At 35.7% G+C, this 22,779-nt stretch overlaps 6 protein-coding genes across 6 annotated transcripts; 2 read left to right on the top strand and 4 right to left on the bottom strand.

The window, feature by feature from the left end:
• Nucleotides 1–229: 229 nt before the first annotated feature.
• On the bottom strand, nucleotides 230–3,171 carry PHYBLDRAFT_155574 (C2H2-type zinc finger transcription factor; the record flags this gene model as incomplete). Its single annotated transcript, XM_018433419.1, has 3 exons — nucleotides 230–263; nucleotides 2,140–2,143; nucleotides 2,709–3,171. 3 exons carry the CDS (start codon nucleotides 3,169–3,171, stop codon nucleotides 230–232), a joined length of 501 nt encoding a protein of 166 aa, XP_018291013.1.
• Nucleotides 3,172–4,289: 1,118 nt separating this feature from the next.
• On the bottom strand, nucleotides 4,290–6,886 carry PHYBLDRAFT_169232 (hypothetical protein; the record flags this gene model as incomplete). Its single annotated transcript, XM_018436024.1, has 8 exons — nucleotides 4,290–4,499; nucleotides 4,626–4,712; nucleotides 5,061–5,143; nucleotides 5,177–5,223; nucleotides 5,542–5,598; nucleotides 5,985–6,005; nucleotides 6,656–6,726; nucleotides 6,800–6,886. 8 exons carry the CDS (start codon nucleotides 6,884–6,886, stop codon nucleotides 4,290–4,292), a joined length of 663 nt encoding a protein of 220 aa, XP_018291012.1.
• Nucleotides 6,887–10,470: 3,584 nt separating this feature from the next.
• PHYBLDRAFT_113284 (hypothetical protein) lies at nucleotides 10,471–12,493 on the top strand (the record flags this gene model as incomplete). The annotated part of the gene is made up of 9 exons (XM_018428337.1): nucleotides 10,471–10,584; nucleotides 10,635–10,772; nucleotides 10,873–11,099; nucleotides 11,180–11,303; nucleotides 11,392–11,492; nucleotides 11,590–11,631; nucleotides 11,699–11,849; nucleotides 11,955–12,191; nucleotides 12,287–12,493. The coding sequence occupies 9 exons, from the start codon at nucleotides 10,471–10,473 to the stop codon at nucleotides 12,491–12,493; spliced, it is 1,341 nt and encodes a 446-aa protein (XP_018291011.1).
• A 563-nt stretch (nucleotides 12,494–13,056) lies between these two features.
• Nucleotides 13,057–14,408, bottom strand: PHYBLDRAFT_113043 (glycosyltransferase family 15 protein; the record flags this gene model as incomplete). The annotated part of the gene is made up of 4 exons (XM_018428324.1): nucleotides 13,057–13,279; nucleotides 13,407–13,495; nucleotides 13,613–13,913; nucleotides 14,002–14,408. The coding sequence occupies 4 exons, from the start codon at nucleotides 14,406–14,408 to the stop codon at nucleotides 13,057–13,059; spliced, it is 1,020 nt and encodes a 339-aa protein (XP_018291010.1).
• A 2,199-nt stretch (nucleotides 14,409–16,607) lies between these two features.
• On the bottom strand, nucleotides 16,608–17,142 carry PHYBLDRAFT_146283 (hypothetical protein; the record flags this gene model as incomplete). Its single annotated transcript, XM_018431617.1, has 3 exons — nucleotides 16,608–16,841; nucleotides 16,904–17,015; nucleotides 17,072–17,142. The coding sequence occupies 3 exons, from the start codon at nucleotides 17,140–17,142 to the stop codon at nucleotides 16,608–16,610; spliced, it is 417 nt and encodes a 138-aa protein (XP_018291009.1).
• Nucleotides 17,143–18,261: 1,119 nt separating this feature from the next.
• Nucleotides 18,262–22,067, top strand: PHYBLDRAFT_181700 (hypothetical protein). Its single transcript, XM_018438509.1, has 6 exons — nucleotides 18,262–18,605; nucleotides 18,775–19,459; nucleotides 19,688–20,505; nucleotides 20,680–20,774; nucleotides 20,851–21,313; nucleotides 21,443–22,067. The coding sequence occupies exons 1-6, from the start codon at nucleotides 18,371–18,373 to the stop codon at nucleotides 21,847–21,849; spliced, it is 2,703 nt and encodes a 900-aa protein (XP_018291008.1). The 5' UTR covers nucleotides 18,262–18,370; the 3' UTR covers nucleotides 21,850–22,067.
• The last annotated feature ends 712 nt before the right edge of the window (nucleotides 22,068–22,779 follow it).

Here is a 22,779-nt window from a genome sequence, read left to right as displayed (position 1 = left end):
CTTCAATCACATCGTGTTGACTATCGGATTATCTAAACATACTAACATATACCAAACCATCGCTCTAAGTTGTATTTATTACATGTAATATTTAAATGCAAATAATTTGGTAAATTGTACATATACAGCTCTGGAATTGCTTCCTAAAAGACTTGTACACTTCATGACAAAAAATACAAGAATTGAATACCTTTATATGCAATTGAGGTGATTATTATAGACATATTTCTTAGGAAGATCGTTTCTTTTTTAATAAAAGAAAACTGATTATTTTGTATACATGTGCATTTCACTTTCAACCTGTGAAAAGAATAAGTAAATTATATTCTATGATAATAAATTGCTGTGTTTGAGATAATTCTGTACCACATAATCTTGAAGTAGAATCATATCTGACGAATAAAAAACTATCCTATTAAGGAACCAAGGATGATCTGTAGTAAGATTGTAGTCGTACAATCGATAAAAAAAGCCCATGTACTAGTAAAACAATAGAAAGATATAAAAGAAAATGAAATACAAAAACCCTTTACGGCAATACATAATAAGCTTAGTTACTCAATTTTTCGATAAATGGTGGGGTAGATTAATGTACATACCAGGCTTATAAATACTACACCAGGAATATCTATCAAAGCTAACCTGTTCTTTTTTCTTTCTCTTATAAATTTTCTTTACAAAACCACGTACAAACAATTGGGCTCACAATGGATAGTATTCGTAGCGTAGTCAAGAAATCTTCTCCAAGCGATCTTGTGGTAGCCACAATCCGGAAGATAATAGCAATGCCACCTCGTGCAGCCCGAATTGCACTTAAAGAAATGACAAAACCATCAAAAAAACAACGACGGTGGATAAAAAAAGTTAAATCTCCAGAGTTTAAAGGCGCCTATATTGGATATCGTATGAAATATCATAGTCGTAAAGATGCTGAGAAGAGAATAAAGGATGCAGACTTGGTGATCTTCAAAATCCATGGTAACGTAATATACAGTGGGTTTTATTAAGTTATTCTAATAAAATACTTGTTTATGTTAGGTGGTGGATTTCGAGTTGGTCATTGTACTATGTATATGAGTGCATTTATTAGCTGGCTCAAGATCTTAAAACAAAAGCACGATATTAATGCAGTAGTTGTTTCGGTCGAGTATGGTAAAACGAATTTCATTTTTTAAAGAGATATAACTTATCTAAAAATCTATAACTGTATAGGACTGGCACCCGTTGTCTCATATCCCACACCCTCATTGGACTGTTTGAGCGCGTACAAACACTTGGTAGAAACACTTGGTGTACCCGGTTCTAAGATTATCATTTCTGGAGACTCTGCTGGCGGAGCTCTCGCATTGGAAACCCTTATGCGCATGTATTCTCCTAAAATGCTAGAAAATTTGGACGCACCAAGAACGAATTTCTCGGTGCAAAAACCAGCAGGTGTATTCTTGTCTTCTCCTCTCGTTACTGCCGAAACATCCTCAAATTCCTGGAAAGAATTCAACAAAACAGACATCGTCAGCTATCAACTTGCCAAGTTAGTTATAAAAGAACTTCTTGGTGGTAGTTCAGTTAATCCAGACGAAGTCGCTATACTCCGTCTCAGTCATGTTCAAGACCGATTTGATCGGTTTTTACCAAACAATGCACTAGTTTTGATGGGAGATATTGAAGTAATGCGCGACGACATTTCAAATATTGTAACGAATATCAAAAATGGAGAGTGTACGAATATCGAGCTGTATTCCGAGAATTACGCACACGACTGGTATTTTATTAGAGAGATAGTGAAGAAAGCAGACAAAAAGATGCTGTTCAAATATGACGAAATTTTTGCCGAATTTTCCATCAAATCTATTAAAGAGGCACTTCTTGTACCCGATATTCCTCCAGTCCACAGTGTAAAATCTACGTCAATATCTTTTAACAGCAACCAAAATTCCGCCTCAAGCACTAGCCCTGTTATTCTCTCGAGCGACAATAACAACCTAGTCAACGAGCTCGTTACCCCTCTCAAAGAAAAGACTAATCTCTATGACTCTGCTACACCTGTTCCTCTTGCCAAATCTATTGCCACCTTTTAATTTTATACTTGTCTCCATCTTTACGCATGAACTAGTAATTTGTGCAGTAATGTTTTTTTACGAATCTTTTTAATAATAATAACAATAGTTAAATAAATATTTATATTTACATCCTCCCATCCTTCCATCTATTTATTCCGCTTTGATTGTACATGACTTCTTGATAACTGACTCTTCAGATGTTGGATTTATCTTACGCTTTCCAAACGGACTACCAAGAATTACAGTGGGTTTGACGGGCGAACTGACAGTAGGTGCTTTTGCAAGAGAAGAAAGTCCCTTTTTCTTTAACCCACCAAGTTTCTTCATAGACTCTCCGTTACCCTTAATTGGCTCAGCGACATCTGTTGTTACTGGTTTTAAGGAAAGATTTAATTTGATCTTTCCATCATCCACTCGCTTCAACTCGGATACATGTTGCTCTTCTTCACCTCGCTCTTCAGCCTGTTTTGAAGCACGTTCCATCTGTTCTTTCAAATGCTTTTGCTCACGATCTTCATCGTCCTTTTGCATTCTTTCTAACTTCTGAATAGCAGCCTATACGAACCCCACCAAAAGAACATTTTTAGAAAGAAAAGAAAACAATATATGTATATATATATATATATGTTTTCAATATATAAGTATAACTTGCCTGTCGCTCCAGTGCTTTAGGACTATTGTCAATCCAAGTAATATACCACCCTCTCTCAGTCTCCTCTACATGACAAATTCCTTCTCTACCAAGATGTTTTACGAATTCAGATAGAGAGGTCCATCGAGTAGCATTCATGTGAAGATGATTTCGATCGGCAATGTATTCTTGATACACTTGATTGGCAAACATGCGTTTTGTTCCATGACTATGAGATAGAACGCTCAAAAAGTCTTGTTTGAATTGATCTGAGAAACTGTGAATATAACGACCTGGATTAGCTGCAACTAACAGCATCTGCCTTTGATGGGATTCGGATGTAATGTGACATTTGAAACCATTTGCATCACGACAAGCCTTTTCGCATACTTGACAGTAAAACTTAAGCTTGGTAAGGCCCTTTGCTTTGATGCGATTGGCGATTGACTTTGGAGTGAGAAAACCACCACCTTTACTCATGATAAATGCTTATACTTGGAAGATATCTTTGGTATACTTTGGCGTGGTTACAATTCCATCTCGCTCTTTAAATGTGACTTTTAGGATGAAAGTAAAATACCGGACACTGAGTACCGGACAACGGACACATAATAAACTTTTTTTTATGACAAAAATTGGTGTGGACAGACTAAAAGTTCAAAAAGAAAAAGTTCAAAAAAAAGGCAAATTAATTAAAACTCTTACTCAATGATATGACTTAAATTTTTGCTCTTTTTTTTGCCCCTTTTTTGAACTTATCTGTCCACACCAAGTGGACATGTCTGATAAGTGAAATACCATACATTTTGATCGTATAAGGAAGCCTTAGACGTGAAACATGAGACGATATAATATTACATATTTGGCTAAATATTTCAAAAGGTGAACCTTACAGGCAGGCTGGCAGGACAGGCTGGACAGCCTGGAAGTATGCAACGTCACTCATAATAAGGAGTTTTATGGTTATACACTTTTTTTTTGGGTTGGGGTTAGACTTTGCAGTAATCTTACGGGAACGACATTACTATCTAACCGGACTAATCAATTTTGGCTACATATCCGGGGCCCGATGTCTTTCTCTAATCCTTCAGGGCAAAATGGTGTGTCCTGAAAAAACACAACATATTCATTGTATGTATTAGCTTACTACTTTGTCACCACACTTTGTGTTTATCTATCTCTCCCCAGGCACCTAACTCTCACTTTTTTTAAGAGTTACAGACTGTATATAAAAAATTTAATAATAAAATGGTGTCTCAAGCAAAAATCAAATCTTGTATATTCAATCAATAGCCGTTTGCGTCCCAAATTTAGATTTGACAATAAAGAAATCATAAATAATCATAAATACACTATATCAATAGCCAATTGTGCAGAAGATCATAAGAAGTTGGTGTCGTTAAAGTGTGACGCAATCTTACCTGATATTTTACTATTTATTGGCCTTCTTACGCGTATCATGTCTTTCTCTTTCTTTCACCTACTTTTATTCCCATAATTTGACAGCGCAAACTAGTAAGTAATCCCCACCCGCCTCTTTATACGAATATTAGGGGATTTCAACAGTCATTCAAGCTTTTAAACTTAAGCTTTTGAGTTTAAATTTGAGAAATGATTGGCTGGAATGAACCTATAAGAGCATCTGCAGCAGTAGCATTTAAATTTAGTTTTTCCCGATTTAAGTGCTTTTTGTAAATGCTTTTCAAAAAAATCGTCTGCAGCAGTAGCATTTCCGACAGCATGTATTTACATGCTCCGTGATTTTTATGACCTTGAGCATAAAGCTGATAGTCTCGAGAACATTTAACCTGTATTTTTTATATTAAATATAAAAGAAAAATATCTAATAATAATGAATTTTACTGGTGAAGAAGACTATACCAGATAGTATAATTATCTAAATGCTTCTTTTTATTATGCTACTGATATTTTACCCTCAATATTTTTACTGATTTAAACCTCATATGTGGCTTATGAGAACTTAAATTAATGCTAATGGAAATGCTACTGCTGCAGATGCTCTAACCATTAAAAAAGATTAAAACTCTTGAAAGAAAATCGAGAGTTTAAAGCTTTTAATACATCATTGCTTAAATTTGATTTTTTTTTTTGGAAATTTAATAAATCCTTGATGCAGATATATTTGTCTCTTTCAATACTATCTTAGACTTATATAATATTATTACAATGCCTAATAGAACTGAAAGAAGCATTTAGGGTACTCAAAAACACTAAGTAACTTTCACGTATTATTGGTTACTGCTTTAAAACTCAAAGCTTAAGCTTAAAAGCTTAAAGGACTGTTGAAACCCCCTAATAGCACATTTGCTTCCCCCTCCCATTGGGGGGAGGAAATACTATATATGTACATATCTCCAGTCGATAAATCCTACATTTCCACCCTGAAGCGTCCATCGGTGCTCCATATCTTGTTCTTGTGCTTCAAGATCTGCTGCAATAAAGAAAGAAATATAAAAGTACGTACCTGCAAAACCAAACACGCAAAAAAAACGGACCCAACGAGAAAAAAAACTAACTAAAAACACAGTACGAAGTTTGGAACATCTCACTCATACGACACCCAGTTGATCAGCTCACCAAAGTGAAGGGCGACTAGCCAATCGTCAAAAAAAAGGAAGGAGGACGCAATGCCTTTAAACCCACGTCTTCTAATTCTAAACTAATGTCCTTGAAACCTTCGGCCTCGTACTCAGAATCCTGGACACCACCAGAGCTCAGTCAGGGTCCCGAAGGTTAACCTGTTGGCTTGAACCTCGTATATACAAAATAAGAACAAGGTAAAATGCTGAGATGTTTTGTTTTAGCTTATGTTTTGGAACGATTACTTACCAATTAAGGAGTTCACCAAAATACTCGTGTATCTCAATGAACTCGCTCGCTGGACCGCTGTTTTTTTTTTTGAAAAAAATTATGCAGACAAAACACGTTTGTATCTTTTCATGTCAAGTTGGTAAGTAGTAAGCATGGAGATTAGCAGCAGATTTTTGCACACAAGAACAAGAGCAGGAGTATTTTTCTAGACTTCTGGATATTTCTTGCTGGTAGTCTATTGCAAATAACAAATAAAAAGTTATATCTTGCTCAACATTAATGCGCATGAGGTGGTAGCATTAGCCATGCTCTCGTTTTCTTGAATCCGTCAAAGTTGAAAATATGGAGCGCCTCTTTAAAAAAGAAAAAGGCGAAAATATGTTCAAGTTAGCTTTTGACACCGAAAGAGACACATTTGAGCTGGCTTTAACATGCTGGTGGTCTTTACATTCATTACTTACCTGGTGTAAACGTAGACTGGCCTAAAGGAAGGGAAATACAAAGAAACAGACGCGTATGCCCTTGAAATATTTTTTTTGCGCCAAAATAGATGACATCACTATTTATTTGTGATGCAAGCATTCTTAGCCATCATGAGAAAAAAGGGGCGTTTCAAGGGAATTTTTTACAAATATCATAAGCCTATTTCGAAATCGCCCTCCAAAACATTCCCTTTCTTTTTACCTAGTGTAAAGCAAGATACCCACTATTCTTAGGAGTCAGAATTTTACTATGAGGATCTTCATATTATGCTGTAATGTTTGTATATAGCAATAAACTTGTGTCCTGGAACTTTCTTTTAAAAATAAAACAAATAAATTGCTACAAAATAAATATATACATATAAGCAGAGTATACAATTTAATATATATCTGAGATACTCGAGTTATTGAATACTTTTCAGAATGGAACTCAAAAAAATTAGTAATAATTTAATTGAAACATATAATCTCAAATGAATTTCTACAGAGAAAATAATTAAGTGAAAAGGTGAAAGAGGTGAAAGAGTTCTAGTTATACTATCAAAATGAATGGTAGATAATTTTAAAGGTAGCCTCATTTATGGACAGCAATAGAAAATAAACAGGAAAAAGCGATATTAAAATATAAAAGAAATGATGAAAAGTATTACTTAATCAAAGTATTACCCTTAAGACTACCTTTAAACCCCCAAATCTTGTAGAAATTTTTAACTACGATTGCCTGTTTTTTTTTTTCGTAAAAAAAAAACATAGTGCCGTAACCTTATCTGCTGTTTTTATTGTCTTAATTTTACTCGCATTTTTTCCCAGACGGTTTTGCCATGTTTATTTGTTTCATATTTACAACAGTATGAGCTAATGTGAAACGTAAAGATGGCCATTGATTTAACTCTTGTTGTTATATTGAGCAACCTGAACTTCTATTATTTCTTATTCTATCAAGACAAGCTTTCTTAAAATTATATAAACTGTAGTCATATAAATGAATGTAGCTTACTGTAAAAGTTCCTGTCAGACTTTATGATGTCCAACTATTTACATCTATATATAAATAACTAGTGGAGACCATAATTTAAAGAATGTACGTTTGTTTGCTTATATGTATCTTATCCTCCTTCTAAATATGTATTGCTCATAGTAAATCGCAAAAGCAGCGCTCAAAATATATCTTAAAATCAATAATAAGGCACAGACCATTGAGTTGAGGGATTATATATAGAAGTGCTGTTGTACAGGGCTTTATTGGAAGTGATTTAATATTTAGGTCCATAAATAAACGAGTATCAGACATACTTATCTTTATATTTCTTTTATTATTTGTATTTTACCAAGTATTCTATAGTATAATAATTATCGATATAATACCTTGTATTTAGCTCATGATAAAGGTCCGATGTTTTACCCAGCATAAAATATATGTTTAATTGCTTTTGCTAAACGTTTGATTGAAGAAAGAAAGAAAGAAAGTACGATATCTTGAACCAAATCTGTGCATAGGCTTGCGATTAGGATTACTATGTATGAGAAAGTCAATGCAATTATCTATACCTATTATTATTTTTCTGTGAAATCTTGTGTCAGGATATCTCAGTAATTTACTATTAACTTTTGCAAACTACAATCAACATTCATCTTTTACCACTTAACTATAGTGTATGTATATTATAAAAGATTTACATTGTTATTAATTTTTGAAAAAGAAAATTAAAAACAACTAAAACACAGCTGTATAGTATATTGAGAATACTTCATGGGATCTCTTGAACTTAAAGCCTTTTGTGTGTGTGTGTAGAGTCCTTTAACTTTTACCATTAAATATTTATAATGCATTAATATTAGAAGCTAGTATTCAGATACCAGAATTTATAAAGAAAAAGAAAATTCTCGTAGCAGCGATCTTACAGCAGCAGTAATTTGTTTTTTTTTGTTTGCAAAAAAATCTTTTCATTGTTTACTGGAAAGCTTAAAGATGTAATATTTAACTGTGCTAACTGGGTAAATGATTAGGATTAAACTCAACCAATTGTCTTTAGAAACAAATTGCATGCACTTCTTATCTCTCTGTTTCTTTTTTTCTTTCTCTTTTTCTGGCAGAAAATGCTTACATTACCAGCTGTGTACCCTATTACGCCCGTTATTTAGTTGAAAGTATTCATATAAACACTAGTGGAGATAAATTTTATAAAGCCAGTGGAATTATATTTAATTTCTTCAAAGGAATACATATTCAACTATCCATTTGTTATAAAGAAAATAGTCGAGAGTTCGCCTTATTTATTTATTTTTGGGCTGTCAAAAACTGTTCTTGTTGTGGAGCTATGAAATCCACAACAGCATTTTAGTCCAGTTTTGGGGTTTTTGCTGAACACTAAATGCTAAACACTAAACACTAAACGTCAAACGCTAAACACTAAACGCTAAATACTAAACATTGATTTGATATACGTCTGAATAAAGAATCGTTGTAATGTATTAGGATAAGATATGTCTGTACAATGATTCGCATGTTTGGGTCAAATGCAACTTGCATAGTTTTGAAAATGTTGGTTGAAACTTTTGAAATTTACTATGGTTTTTAACTCTGTGTTAGTGTGACCTGAAATTTATGAGTACGGCCCGATCCTCAAAGAGTAGTCAACTTAAAAAAAAATTCACAGGTGCTACTTATGGTTTACTAAGAAATGTACTTTTCTTTTAAAAAAAATTCAGGTTTAATTTATATGTATAAATGTGCGTGTGTGTGTGTATTGATTTATATTTATATATGATCGCCTATATATTTCTTTCTATGAGAAAGTTGTGGGACAGTAGTGAGCCTATATAGGTATTTTATGGCTCAAACGTGGACTGATGTATATTCGTAGAGTTTGTACCCTCTAAAGAAAAGAAGAAGAATAAGAGAGAGACACAGTACTCTAAGTATATGCCTCTAAGAAATATTGATTGGTCCAAGAAAAGCAATGGAAGACTATTGACCATTGGTGTCTTTCTTTTATATATATATATGTTCCCCCAATCCTTTTTTTGGCTTTATATTTGAAATCGGTGGTTTAACTGAAATGAGTTTTTTTGTAGATATAATTTTAATAGAAACATTAATGGAGTGTTTATCGCGATAAGAAAGAAAGGGGGCCGTCATTGACGTTCAATAAACTGGGGACCGGAAGGATGAGATAATGATATAAAAAAATATCCTACGATAGATAAGATCCTTTCTCCGATATTTAATTCAAGGTGTGAGTTGACATGGTGTGCTGATCATAAAACTGTGAATATGTATCAATTGTATCAATTGTTTCAATTGTATCAATTTCTTAAAGCTAAACTAATGTAGGCTTGATATACTTTGTTTCTTTCTTATTTTGCTTTATTTGATATAAATTGTCCTCGTTTTACCCCAAATATCTTTATATATCTCTTTTATTAGCTATTTATTTATTTATTTGATATTCGCGACACAAATGAAGTGTATGGATCGTACACAAAGAAGGTTGAGCCGGGTGCTTGGCATGGCATGGATAGGGTAACCAGAAAATACATCAAAAAACAGCCAATTTTCTGGTGGGATACCATTGCTGAATGACTGTGACACCAAAGGGAGCCAAAAGCATCTTACAATAGACCTTGCGTATATGTGTTGGGTTTCTTTTTGCCAAGCGTATATAAAAAAAGGGCTTTACAGGGTAATGACGGAAGAAATGCCTAAAACGCGGGTGAATATTGTAAAATATTCCATAATAATAAGAAACAGTCGTTTGACTTTAAACCAGACTCCAAAAAAGACACCATTTTGTGCTACCGGTCAAAGCGTATATAAAAGAACAAGACATTCTATCCAACACTTACCTCATCTCTCAGCTTTCTCTTCTTTGCGTATCTTTGATTCAAGATTATAAATCCCAAGAATGGTCTTTCTCTCTACCGCTATCTCAGATGGTAATTATACAAAATCGCCTCTCTTTTTTTTGGGGTGGTTTCTACTTGATCTAAATTGCATTATCTTACTTTATTCTTCTTTGATCTACACTATGTAAAGCTCGCATTACTGAATCCGCAAGCAATGGTGAATTCCACCCTGACACTGTAAATACTACCATCTACGGTACTCGTTGGGCTTCAGAAGATATTCCCAGGTACGACCTTACTATCTTTGACGTTTTATTATTGAGATAACAGAAAGGAAGTACAAAGGGCAACCTTAGTAGATACCCTTGCTCTGTCTCTGCATCACACAGCTTCTGTTTTTTTTGGGATCAGCTTAACTAATAAGATGTTACTTTCTATCAACCTATTAGATATGATATGCCAGAGGTATAGTATTCTAATTTAAATTAGCCTAAAATTGGGATGTAGCTTCTTTAAAGAGCAAGAGCTATCAACAATATCAACATCATCAAAACAAAAATCTCACACAATCTAAAATAACTCCCTCGTAACACCAGGATGAAATGCCAGCAAGTAAGTTATGAACTATGAAAAAAAAAGAGAATACTATGTTACTAGCGTGATTACTTACAGTCATTTGTACATAACTATTAATAAAGCTGTGGCCTACAGACTCATTAAGGATGATCTTGCTGTAAGTACATATCAATAATTAATATCAGTGAGGCTAAATCTTTGAGATAGTTGGACGGAAATCCTGCTTTGAACTTGGCTACTTTTGTGACAACCTACATGGAAGACGAAGCTGAGAAGTTGATGGCCGAGAACTTGTCCAAGAACTTCATCGATTACGAAGAATACCCTCAGAGTGCTGAACTTTGCGTAAGTCTTACTTGTATATCATATGTTCAAATATATGACCACCAAAGAAGATTAAAAAGAAAAGAAAAACAACGCTAATGATCAACTATTTTTTTTGTAGAACCGTTGCGTAAACATGATTGCCCGTTTATTCAATGCTCCTATGGACAACCCTTGTTTTGAATCTCTCGGTTGTTCTACCGTTGGTTCTTCAGAAGCCATCATCTTGGCTACTCTTGCCATGAAGAGAAAGTGGCAACTCAGTCGCAAGGCCAAGGGTCTTTCTACCGAGAACCCAAATATCGTCATGGGAGCCAATTGCCAAGTAGCGTGGCACAAGGCTGTTAGGTAACCCAAGTCTTTTCTTAGATATACACGAGGGAAGGGCAGAAGACTGATAAAAATGATGAATATTGTACAACTCGTAGATATTTGGAGATTGAGGGTCGCGAAGTTGAGTGTACCGCTGACTTGCTCTACATGGACCCCCAGAAGGCTGTGGATCTAGTAGATGAGAACACCATTGGTGTCTGTGCCATTCTTGGATCTACTGTAAGTTGGTGTTTTTTTTTTGGTGGACTTTAAAGTCAATGATGATTTAAAGTACGCGTGGGCTCATTTTGTCTGATCATTTTTATAGTACACTGGTCACTACGAAGATGTTAAGGCCATCAACACTCTTTTGGAAGAGAAGTGCGAGGAAAATGGCTGGGACGTTGGAATCCACGTTGATGCTGCCAGGTAAATACAAATACAAAGTCATCTATTTAAAATGGAGGAATTGGACTTTAATTATAAAGATACTAATCATTTTTGTTTAACTTTTTTTTTCCTTTAGTGGTGGCTTTGTTGCTCCTTTCGTCGTCCCTGAGCTTGAATGGTAAGTGTTTCAACTTGTGTCCAAAGTAACCGAGAAACTTATGTAATGCTTGTGTTTGTGTCTTTAGGGACTTCCGTCTGAGCCGCGTTGTCTCTATTAACGTCTCGGGTCACAAGTATGGTCTGACCTACGCAGGTGTAGGATGGGCCATCTGGAGAAGTCCCGAGTACCTTCCCAAGGATTTGATTTTCAACATCAACTATCTCGGAAGTGACCAGGTAAGAAAAAATATATATAGAAATAATGAAGCCAAAAAAAAGGCAGATAAATAAGATAAGTAAGTTAGCTGACCAGATTTATTTATATTTCTACAACCAAAAAAGGCCTCCTTTACTGTTAACTTTAGTAAGGGTGCTGCTCACGTCATTGCCCAGTACTACGTTCTTATTCGCTTGGGTCGTCGTGGATTCCAAAAGATTATGAGCAATTTGACTGACACTGCCGATCATCTCGCTGAGCGACTCAAGGCAACTGGTCACTTTGAGATTCTTAGTGAGGGTGGTGGAAGAGGTCTTCCTCTCGTCGCTTTCCGTCTCAGCACTCCCCATCACTATGACGAGGTAATTTTCTTTAATAATACCATATCAAGTTGCTGATAATATGATACATTACATTACATTATATTTATTTACTTCTGCATTCATTTTTTGCTTAGTTTGATATCGCAAGACGTCTGCGCCAGCGTGGATGGATTGTCCCCGCTTACACCATGGCTCACGAATTAGAGCACATGAAGCTGTTACGCGTTGTAGTTCGTGAGGACTTTTCTCGTTCTCGTTGCGAACTTCTTGCAAGAGATGTTGTTTCTGTCCTGAAAACATTGGATCTCCTTGATGAAAAGTCTATTGAAGCACACCGGTGAGTTGTTGAAAAACATTGTGTGAACATACTAGATATTTACTAATCCTTCTTCTTTAGTTCGGCCGCAAATGAAGTACACCAAAGCGCTGTTCATCAGAGACACTCTTCAATCTACCTTCCTCCTAACCCTGATTCCGATGATGCTGACGAGGTCAACCCTTCATTCGGCATCTGTTAAATATCCCTTTCCTTTCTCTATATATCACTTTTATTATCCCACTATATCTATATCTATATATACACAAACACACCTACACACAGAGAGTGTTTTATACATGTTTTACCATTCCTTTTAAAGAAGTATTGTTTGTTTGTTTTTTCATAAATAAATAAAATAAAAATGAAGCACCAATATTCACATCTGCCCAGACAAATATCAAACATTTCTTAAATATATATATACGATGGTTTTTTGTTATTATTGGTACTGTTTTGTAGATTTAATATTCATTTATAAAATGTAATGATACTAATGAAAATAAGGATAATATTGTACATGGACAGACTTGATCCTTTTGTTTATGTATATATAAAAGCAAGTTTTTCTCCTTCTTCTTCTTCTTTTTAAAGCTCTTCTAAGGTGGGCTTTTTAAAGAAACGCAAACAGCTATAACCATCGTAATCAAAGTTCTTATCCGGGCGGCAGGAACATCTTGAGTAGAGTTTCTTATCTGCAGGACAGTGGGTAAAGTAGTTGGCTACACGGTAACCGACATCCTCCCAAAAGTGAACCTCCTCTTTCTTTAAGAACATGACAGCAGCCAAAGTATGAATAACCGGATCTCCCCTAATGATACATCGTTAATCATTGATTATAATATACAACACACTCACAATTCAATAAAAGAAAATTTTTACAGAACAAAGCCTATCTATCTCAGCTATTTTTATTTTTGTTCAATTTCAAAACTTACCATCTCTCATAAAAGAACCCGCCCGACTCATCAATATAATTGAAAAAGGTCTGGAACTGTTCACTGCGGTAGAAGCTCAAATCGGCAATCTTATCCATACACACACATATATAATTGGGTAAATAACCTTTCTTCTTCTTCTTCCCTTTCCTTCTCTAGTTGAACCCAATTATTCAAAATATAGTAATATATTCTCTCTCTCTCACCTGAAAATTGCTCCAAAAGTGACATCGGTTAAAGTCTTTGGAATCAGCATCGAGAATAAAGTCCCACAAACTATTTTTGCTTTCGATAGGCTGGATCCACTTGAGGTGCTCTTGGGCAAATTTGAGAGTTGTGTCATACAAAGTTGGCATCACCTCATGGTATTCGTATAAAGCCATTGAGAACGAAAACTTCTTTTTGTTTGCGTGCATGTATTGGAAAGGGTCAAAATCAATGGGACAAACGTACTCGGTTCCAGGTTCAAATCTCCAATAATAATCCAGCTCTTTAAGTGCGGGATGTCTAATAAGTAAACACGTAAATAAGCAAATGGGTAAATATATTGGTCATTAATTGAGCTTGATAAGCTATACGGATATTCTGAATCTACCTGAAAATAAGACCAGCCATGAACCGAGATTGGAAACGATAATCCTCGCTCTCACCAAACATGACATCCTTCATATCCACTCTGGCCTTGGCAGCCTTGGTGCGGTCGGTAGTGTTTGAATAGCCATACATATCTGAGCCAAGATGTTCAAATGTAACGTTTCCACTGGCAAGAGAACTGGCAAGTTCCTTGTACTCATCTGATAGAGCTTCATGGCTAAAGATGATGTATGGGTAACCATGGGCATGGTTGAAATTGTCTTCGAGATTACGAATCGTCTGGCGTAGCTTGGTGAGGGCACTTCGTTCACCATCAACAAATGTAACGAATGCTGCTCTCCAACGGGGATCTGGGTGACTGATTGTCAAGGGATTGCTAAAGATCCACTTGTTGTTTTGAGATGACATGAGGGGATCTATGGAGCTGTTCCTGACTGGGATATAGGAGACTGACAGATATAGACCAATGATAAGGACAGATAAAATGGCGGCTATACGTACAGCCAGCCTTGACTTTAATGAAGGTAAGGTGGCCATCTTTAGGAAGGAAAGTGAGGAGAAAGAGAACAAGAGGAAATATAATTAGGTACAAGTTTCTTCCCTCCCCTCTCTCTCTCCCCCTTTTTTTCCCTCACTATTTCACTCTATTAGTCGCCCTCCCCCGGGGTTCAATACTTTATTTTAATTTTTTTTTTTTAATTTTTTTATAGTGCTTTTCCAAACGATTGGTGTACCATAATTTATTTTGGTCCCCGCCTTTTTTTTGGGTCCGACTCTTCTTTTAATTTTTTTGCGCATCTGAGTTTTTTTTTCTATTTTACTTTTTTGCTGTCAATCGCAATTAATCAATCAGTGTAGCTTCGTTATGTTTCTAATAAATGAATAAATTAATATTTATTTTGAATACAAGCATAGATATATAGATAAACTAATGGGAATAGTTCAGAGGGCCAAGAAGTTACTACGAATTAAAGATAATAATAAATAGAGAGAAAGAAACCAAAATATAAAAATTAGTTCATGGTTCAAGTCCTTGAAAATCAGGTCACTGTCCACTTGGTTAGTAAATCCTATAAAATTACCCTTCTTTTTTTAAAAAAATAAAAATAAAAAGAGTTTTATTGGTTTCCGCTTCTAAATCTTCAGTGTTTTCATCTGTAACGTTGAAGAAATGCATGAACCTAAAAAAATAGATAATTAAATCATATTACTTTAGTAAATATGTATGTAAACATGTATGTATGTACAGGATAATTTAGCCTTTTTTTTTGGTTTCTATTTGTGTTTAGCATATGTGGTTTTAGGCTTTATTTACCTCAAGTATTTAAGTGTATATATGCTTAATAAAATACATCACATGATTTGTTTTCTGTGAACTGTGCACTGTGCGTTGTGCGTTGTGTGTTATGTACTAAATGTGCCGGCTAAGTCTAAACAGAACTAAACAAAGTCCTTGTAGTAAAAGTGAGTAATAGTTAGTACAGAAAGTTTCCAAACTCTGAAATGAAGAAAAAGAGGAAATCACAGGTGAAAATAGACATTGTTAAATAGAATATTTCAAAAATTTATTGGGGGACTAACAATTACAACGTCTTCAAAGACTTTCGATTACCTTTTACCTCTTTATTATAGCCATATTTTTAATATAAGATAATATACATTTACAGCCACTCTGTATTGTCTTGAAACTTCTTTAAATAATTTTTTTGACTCAGAAAAACCAGATATTTAGAGTGTATATATGTATAGATAGCCATTAAGCTACTACTTTGTCTTTTAATCTTATATATTGACTTTCACCAAAACATCTGCTTATAGAACGATGCTATATGTGTCTCATTCCAAGCTAGTTTTGGAGAGTGAAGATGACCTTTCTACCATTTTCCTTTTCAGATATACAAGAAATAAAAAACTGGTACCCAAACTCCATTTATCTCCAACGCCTCCTACCTATATTCCTTTAAAAGCAGCATATGTGTTAATTGTATAAACAGATACAAGTGTAGTTTGTATGACTTGAAAAGTTGCGATTTATAATTCTAAAAATCAAAGCGAAAATCAAAGTCTGAGCGCAAATAAATGTCTGAGGGCAAATCGATTGAAAAAACAAAAACAAAAAAAAAGCACAATAAATGATCTTGATTGCAGATCCCTTTTTTCAATGTTAAGGCGGAGTACTTCTTTGCCTTATTTATATATTTTTATCATAAATAAATATAAATATTTTGATTGTGCAACAAATCGTATTTTATATTTGTATTTATTTATTTACCTATATAATATTCTGCCTAGCTGGTTAGTGGTACAGTACATTTGTGGCCGATTATTATTATTTCTCTATTGCCAAGTTTAAATGTAAGGCGCAAACAGCTACTAATTGAATATATTGTATGAGCTTTAGGACATGCCATCCTGCCCCAGAGGATTAGAAACAAACACCAGGTCCCGGAGAGGTGGTCGTAATTAATTAGTCTGGCTAAATAGTTCAGAGATCTCTTTATTATTCACATATGTTTCTTTTCTAAGCAATCATTAAGTTTTGTGGTGGGAAAATGGCAAAATCCTTAAAGATTGGTAAAAGGGACACTGGGGCATGCTTCTTTGATCCTACTGGAAATCGTCTCTTTTTCCAACAAGACTTTCTATCTTAGGTTTAATTTTGACAATAGACCAAAATTCTTCAATTGGATTGAACTCAGGAGAGTATGAAGGGAGATATATACAACCATAGTCGCGACTAGTGATATAACGTTTTATGACTTTTGAAGTATGGACCGGAACATTATCCATGACAATATAATCTTCTTTAAACTCCTCATGGTTATTAAGGCGTTCAAGGTACTTTTGGCAAAGTTAATCTAATGACCTGTTACTGTCTCCCCCCATCCCCCTGCACCGTTAACAGCCAAGACATTACTACCCAATATCTTCTTAAATGGCATTGTGGGTCGATGCAGCTGAATATTTAAAATCTCAGGCGGTAAAATTGCATCCAAAGTTGCTGTGGTCCTTGCTCTAGTTCCAGGTACAATTACTTCAGCACTAGATTTCCTCTTTTTTTTTTTCACTACGCCATAGATCGCTTAAGATTTATGTGGAAAGCGGCTTCATCTACGAAAACACAATTGCTAATGTAGTCCATATCCGTCCCCCCAACCCAATTTAAAGTCTATGCATATCTTTGCTCAATATTGTTAGGGGTGTTCCTCTGAATCGAATACATGTGAGCCTTTTTTTTAAAGGTCAAATTGCACTGGCTGGTCATAAAGCTATAAACAGCCGTCTTTCATATTTCCAAACCAGCAAACTCGCTAGTCAAACTATAGTCATGGCTCAATAAACTACAGCGGATGGGCTGTCATTATAAAAGCTGATAAAGAGCCTCTTATGCACTTTGTTCAAAATCAAAGAACGATCCACCTTTTTCTCCATTATTTAGTTTTAGGATATCTGATAGATTTTCTTGACCCCCTCCCTTTTTCTTTTAACCCCCTCCCCAGCTGCTCTGCTACTTGCCGAAGAGTCCTGCATTTTTCGTAAACTAAAAAAAAAGAGTTATTCTTTGACAGAATCACCATTTTTCCGGTATGAATGAACTTAATTTTCATTTTTTTTTATTAGGCTTCTCATGCAGGCTTCATTTTTTATTGTGAGGGTTTTTTTTTTCTTTTCAGGTGGTTTACAATCCAAATGGCCATCATAATTGGAAATGTAGTTGATGGGATATTCTTCAGTATCAATCTCCATTTTGGAATGCATATTTCCACTCTTCTCCACAGCTTCACCTTTTACATTTTCGTAGATAAAACGTAGGCTACGTTTTGCTTTAAATGTATACAAGTTAAGTAAGAGTGAGAAATCAGTATGTAAAGAGTGTGCCAATAATTTAAGCACTTTTGAAATCTAAAAATAGTTCTGTGCAATTTACTTTTCGAAAGTGTGCCAATAATTTCTGAAAGAAATGTATAAGCGTATATAAAGATACGTTTTTTTTTGAGTAATACAAGATTCAAGAATCTATCACCAGCCATTCAAATCGTTTAAGCCTTGATTCATACCTTTCCGTATTCTCTGAGCCACAGTTGTAGGTTACAAGATGCACATTGTACGTCACTATAGATCGAGGCTAGAGAATCATACAAAAAAAACCAGCAGCAAGAAGATGGGGGGGGGGGGGGTATTTTTATATGTTTCTTTCTTGTTGAGTTTCCCCTTGCTTCTTCTTCCGCTTTCTTTTTCTTTTTTCTTTACTACTTCTACTGCTTCTACTCTTATAAATATTAGTATTGCTATTACTATTACTATTACTATTACTATTACTATCAGTAATAAGATAAGCTCTCGTAATAGTATCAAGCCCTATATCTTATATGAGTAAACCTGCAACCCAAGAAAATCATCCCCTTACCTCAAGGCAGCCTCCTCAAGATGGCCCGGAAAAACGAGAATGGATAGACGAAATCGCACCAGACATGGAGGCTTATCTAAAGACCCCACCTTCACACGGCTTAACCGATAGTGAGGTTGCAGAACGACTAGCTCTTTTTGGGCGGAACGAACTACAGGAGACTAAACGCAACAAGCTACTACATTTTCTCAGCTTTTGTAAGCCAATCTTCTTCTTCTATCTAATTTTCCTTTCTTTTTTTTTCTTTTAGGGTGTTATCTAATTGTACAAAATGGACAATAGGGTTTCTATTGTACTACACAAATTGATGATAATTTTTATTTTACTTTTTTTTTAAAAAAAAAATTAATTAATTAATTACTATAGTTACTGGCGCCATTGCTTACTTGATGGAACTCTCGGTAATTCTCACCGCCGTAACCAGTGATTGGGTAGACTTTGGAATCATCTTGGCGATGTTGATCATCAACGCTATCATTGGTTACGCAGAAGAGTCCAAGGCCGAGTCGGCCATTGACGCACTCAAACAAAGTCTTGCCCTCAAATCCAAGTGCTGGAGAAACGGCAAGCTAGTCGAAGTCGATGCAACCGAGCTTGTTATTGGCGATATTCTTGTCATTCGCCTGGGAGACATCGTCCCAGCCGACGCCCGACTCCTTGGTCTAGGGGCCACAGGAGAAGCAACCGAAGGAGACATCCAGTGCGACCAGAGTGCCCTGACAGGCGAGTCTTTGCCGGTTCGAAAGAGAGCCGGTGACATTGTCTATTCGTCCTGTATTGTCAAACAAGGACAACAACTTGCAATTGTGGTCCGTACCGGAAAGCACACCTTTATTGGTCGAGCAGCCGGTCTGATCACCATAACCACAGACGCAGGAAATTTCCAGAAAGTGATCAACTACATTGGCAATTTCCTCATCGCCGCCTCTATTCTTCTGGTCTCAATCATCTTTATCTACAACCTCGTCGAGCAAAAACTCAAGAATGGTGAAGTAACTGGCCAAGATGTTCTCAATGCTCTCAAAGAAATGGTAGTCCTTACTATTGCAGCGTATGTTGTCTTGAAGATCTTAGCATCAAATCCCCCTTTAATATTCAAAAACAAAAAGGAGGCCGATTATATAGACATAAGATCTACATTGTTTAAAAAATGTGTTTACTCTTTGTTTAATTTTCCTTCAATCAATCAAGTTTTTTTTTATTAATTGATCGATCGATTGATTAATTAATTAACTAACTAACTAATTAATTAATTTTTTTTTTGGAAACAAAAATATAGTATTCCTGTTGGGTTGCCGACTGTAATGTCAGTTACGATGGCTGTTGGAGCAAAACAGTTGGCCAAGAAACAAGTCATTGTCAAGAGACTCACGGCTGTTGAGGAGTTTGCCTCAGTCTCGATTCTCTGCAGTGACAAGACTGGCACACTCACCTTGAATGAACTGACCTTTGATGAGCCATATCTCGTGAATGGGCACACCAAGGAAGACATCCTGCTGTACTCTTATCTATCGTCCGAGATCGGCACCACAGACCCTATTGAATTTGCAATCCGGACAGCTGCTGAGCAATCGCATCCCTTGGTTGACCCCTTGGGAAGCCACAAAGTTCAAGGATACAAAGTTACTTCCTTTATGCCTTTTAACCCTACCGAAAAGATGTCCCAGGCATCTGTATATGAAGAAAGCACCCGGAACACATTCAGAGTGGCCAAAGGTGCCCCTCAAGTGATTATTGAACTTGTAGGAGGTGACCCGGAAGCTTCACGGATGGTCGACAACCTGGCCAGCCGTGGTCTGCGCTCGCTGGGCGTGGCACGAACCATTGCTGACAACAAATGGATCCTGGTCGGCATGTTTAGTCTCATTGATCCTCCCCGACACGACTCGGCCGAAACTATTCGCGAATGCGCAAAATATGGTATCACAGTCAAGATGGTGACTGGTGACCAGACAGTCATTGCCCGTGAGGTTGCACACCGTCTTGGCATGGGCACAGAAATATTAGACGCTAGTGAGCTTGTTGAGCCCAACCAGTCCGATCAGGTTATTACTCAACGTTGCATTCGTGCAGATGGATTTGCCCGTGTCATACCAGGTAATACATACAGATATACATATAAGCATATACACATGTAAAATATATAGTAGCACACTAAGATTCTTCACTTCACTTCACTTTAATTTGCTTTACTTTTTTTTGTTTTGATTATTTGGTCTCTCGATAATAACACCATATATATATATATATTAACGTAATTGTACTCAATAGAACATAAGTACCGAGTTGTTGAGTTGCTTCAAAATGAAGGATACTTTGTAGCCATGACTGGTGATGGTGTTAATGATGCAGCAGCACTGAAGAAGGTAAACCAAATATACCTATAATAATAATAATATATATATATATATATATATATATTACTAACCAAACATTGTCTAGGCTAATGTCGGTATTGCCGTCCATGGTAGTACGGACGCAGCCCGGTCTGCATCAGATATTGTTCTATTGACACCCGGACTGGCAGCCATTATCGATGGCATCAAGACATCGCGTATCATTTTCCAGCGCCTGCAATCGTATGCTCTGTACCGCATCACATCCACACTCCATTTCCTGGTCTTTTTCTTTGTCATCACGCTTGCCGAAGACTGGCGTATGCCACCTGTATTCCTTATTCTGATTTCTGTTCTAAACGATGCAGCCACTCTTGTGATGGCAGTCGACAATGTCAGCATTTCGCTCAAACCGGACCGCTGGAGACTTGAGCTTTTGATGTTTTTGTCGTGTGTGCTGTGCTTAGTTTTGTCGATGTTTTCGTTTGCACACTTTTATATCTTTAGAGATGTTCTCAAGGTGACTCCGGGTGAATTGGCTACTCTAATGTATCTTCATATATCTTCTGGTGAGTGTTACTACTGTTCCTATTATAAACATCATCTAGCTCTAGTATAGTTACTTAATACTAATACTAATCATGAATAATACCGATAACGGTAATAATGACTTTCTTTCATTCTTTTGTACAAAATAGCACCACATTTTGTGATATTTTCTACACGTATTGAGACATACTGCTGGCGTAATATTCCTTCTTGGCCATTTACATTAGTTGTATTGGGTACTCAGGTGATCGCACTTTTTCTGTCAGTGTACGGAGTGTTTGGCGAAGATCAAGATATTTCAGGAATTGGCTGGCCTCGTGGTCTGATTGTCCTGGCTATCTCGCTTGGCACCTTCTTGGTCGTTGACGTCGTGAAGGTGTGGACCATCAACCTTTGGAATCACGCTCAGACACGCCGTAGATCTGGAAAGAAGAACGATAAGATTACGCGTGCAAAATTGTTTCAACAACAGCATGAGATGGATTGGCAGAATAATGATAATAATGGTAACAGTGGAGAGCCAGTGTACCCAAGGCAACCTCCGCCAAGCTACTGATAAGAATAATAAGAATAATATAAAATATAAAATATAAAATATAATATAAAAATCAAATAAAATGAAATGAAATCCATACAGGAAATAAATATCTATAGATGAAGTTGTATATATGAATATATGAATCAATACTTTTGTTTTTGTTTTGTTTCAGCCTTTTCCCCCCGCATTTCATATACAGTGCGGCTTTCTATAATAAGAGACATATATTGGATGTCATAGAGTAACACTATTTTTGACTTGCAAAAGTTTGAATGTGAAATAAAATACTTTAATACAGACCCAGAATAGGACAAGTCAAGTGGTGACTTCAAAAGGATGTTTTCCTTATATATATATACACTAAATAAGCTTGGTTATAAAAAAAAGATCAAGAAGAGGAATTGGAAGCAAAAGAAGATAAAGATAAAGAGAGAAACGTTTTGGTTCACAAGATCTGCCAGATTAAAGTCTATAATAGAAAACTACATCGCATACTTGTTATTAAAAAAAAACAGACACAATTAACCGAACAAAATTGAGACAAGATACAACTCAACTCAACTCAATTCAATTCGATTCAATTGTCTATAAAATAATAGTAAAGTAACTACACCTATGCTTATAATAAAAAACATAATTGACTTGAATGTTATATGCTTCATACTAAATCAATACTCTTTCTCGCGAAACAAATAGTCATATAGTTCGAATAGTTCTTTCTATCTTTTTGGTTATTGTTATGGTTTTGGCTATGGTTATGGTTATGGTTATGGTTGTTCAAAAATAAATAGAGAAAATAGAGATCCTTGACTCTCACGCCATCGTGTATCCAGTAACAAAGAAAGAACAAACCTTGTTAAAATGTGTAGCATCACACACACACACTATACGCACAACATACATATACAACACATGCTACATATGCTACATATATTATACCCACGGAAT

This window comes from Phycomyces blakesleeanus (genome assembly GCF_001638985.1).
Source record: "Phycomyces blakesleeanus NRRL 1555(-) unplaced genomic scaffold PHYBLscaffold_12, whole genome shotgun sequence".
NCBI lineage: Eukaryota > Fungi > Mucoromycota > Mucoromycetes > Mucorales > Phycomycetaceae > Phycomyces > Phycomyces blakesleeanus.
Note: the sequence above shows the minus strand (reverse complement) of the source record. Positions and strands in the feature narration are given on the sequence as shown.

Excerpts from the sequence above, each read along its gene's own strand:
- PHYBLDRAFT_181700 (XM_018438509.1), top strand. The coding sequence starts at position 18,371 with ATGAGTAAACCTGCAACCCAAGAAAATCATCCCCTTACCTCAAGGCAG. Across the intron at positions 18,606-18,774 it reads ACTACATTTTCTCAGCTTTT|TTACTGGCGCCATTGCTTAC; the intron begins GTAAGCCAATCT and ends TAATTACTATAG. Across the intron at positions 20,506-20,679 it reads ATTTGCCCGTGTCATACCAG|AACATAAGTACCGAGTTGTT; the intron begins GTAATACATACA and ends TGTACTCAATAG.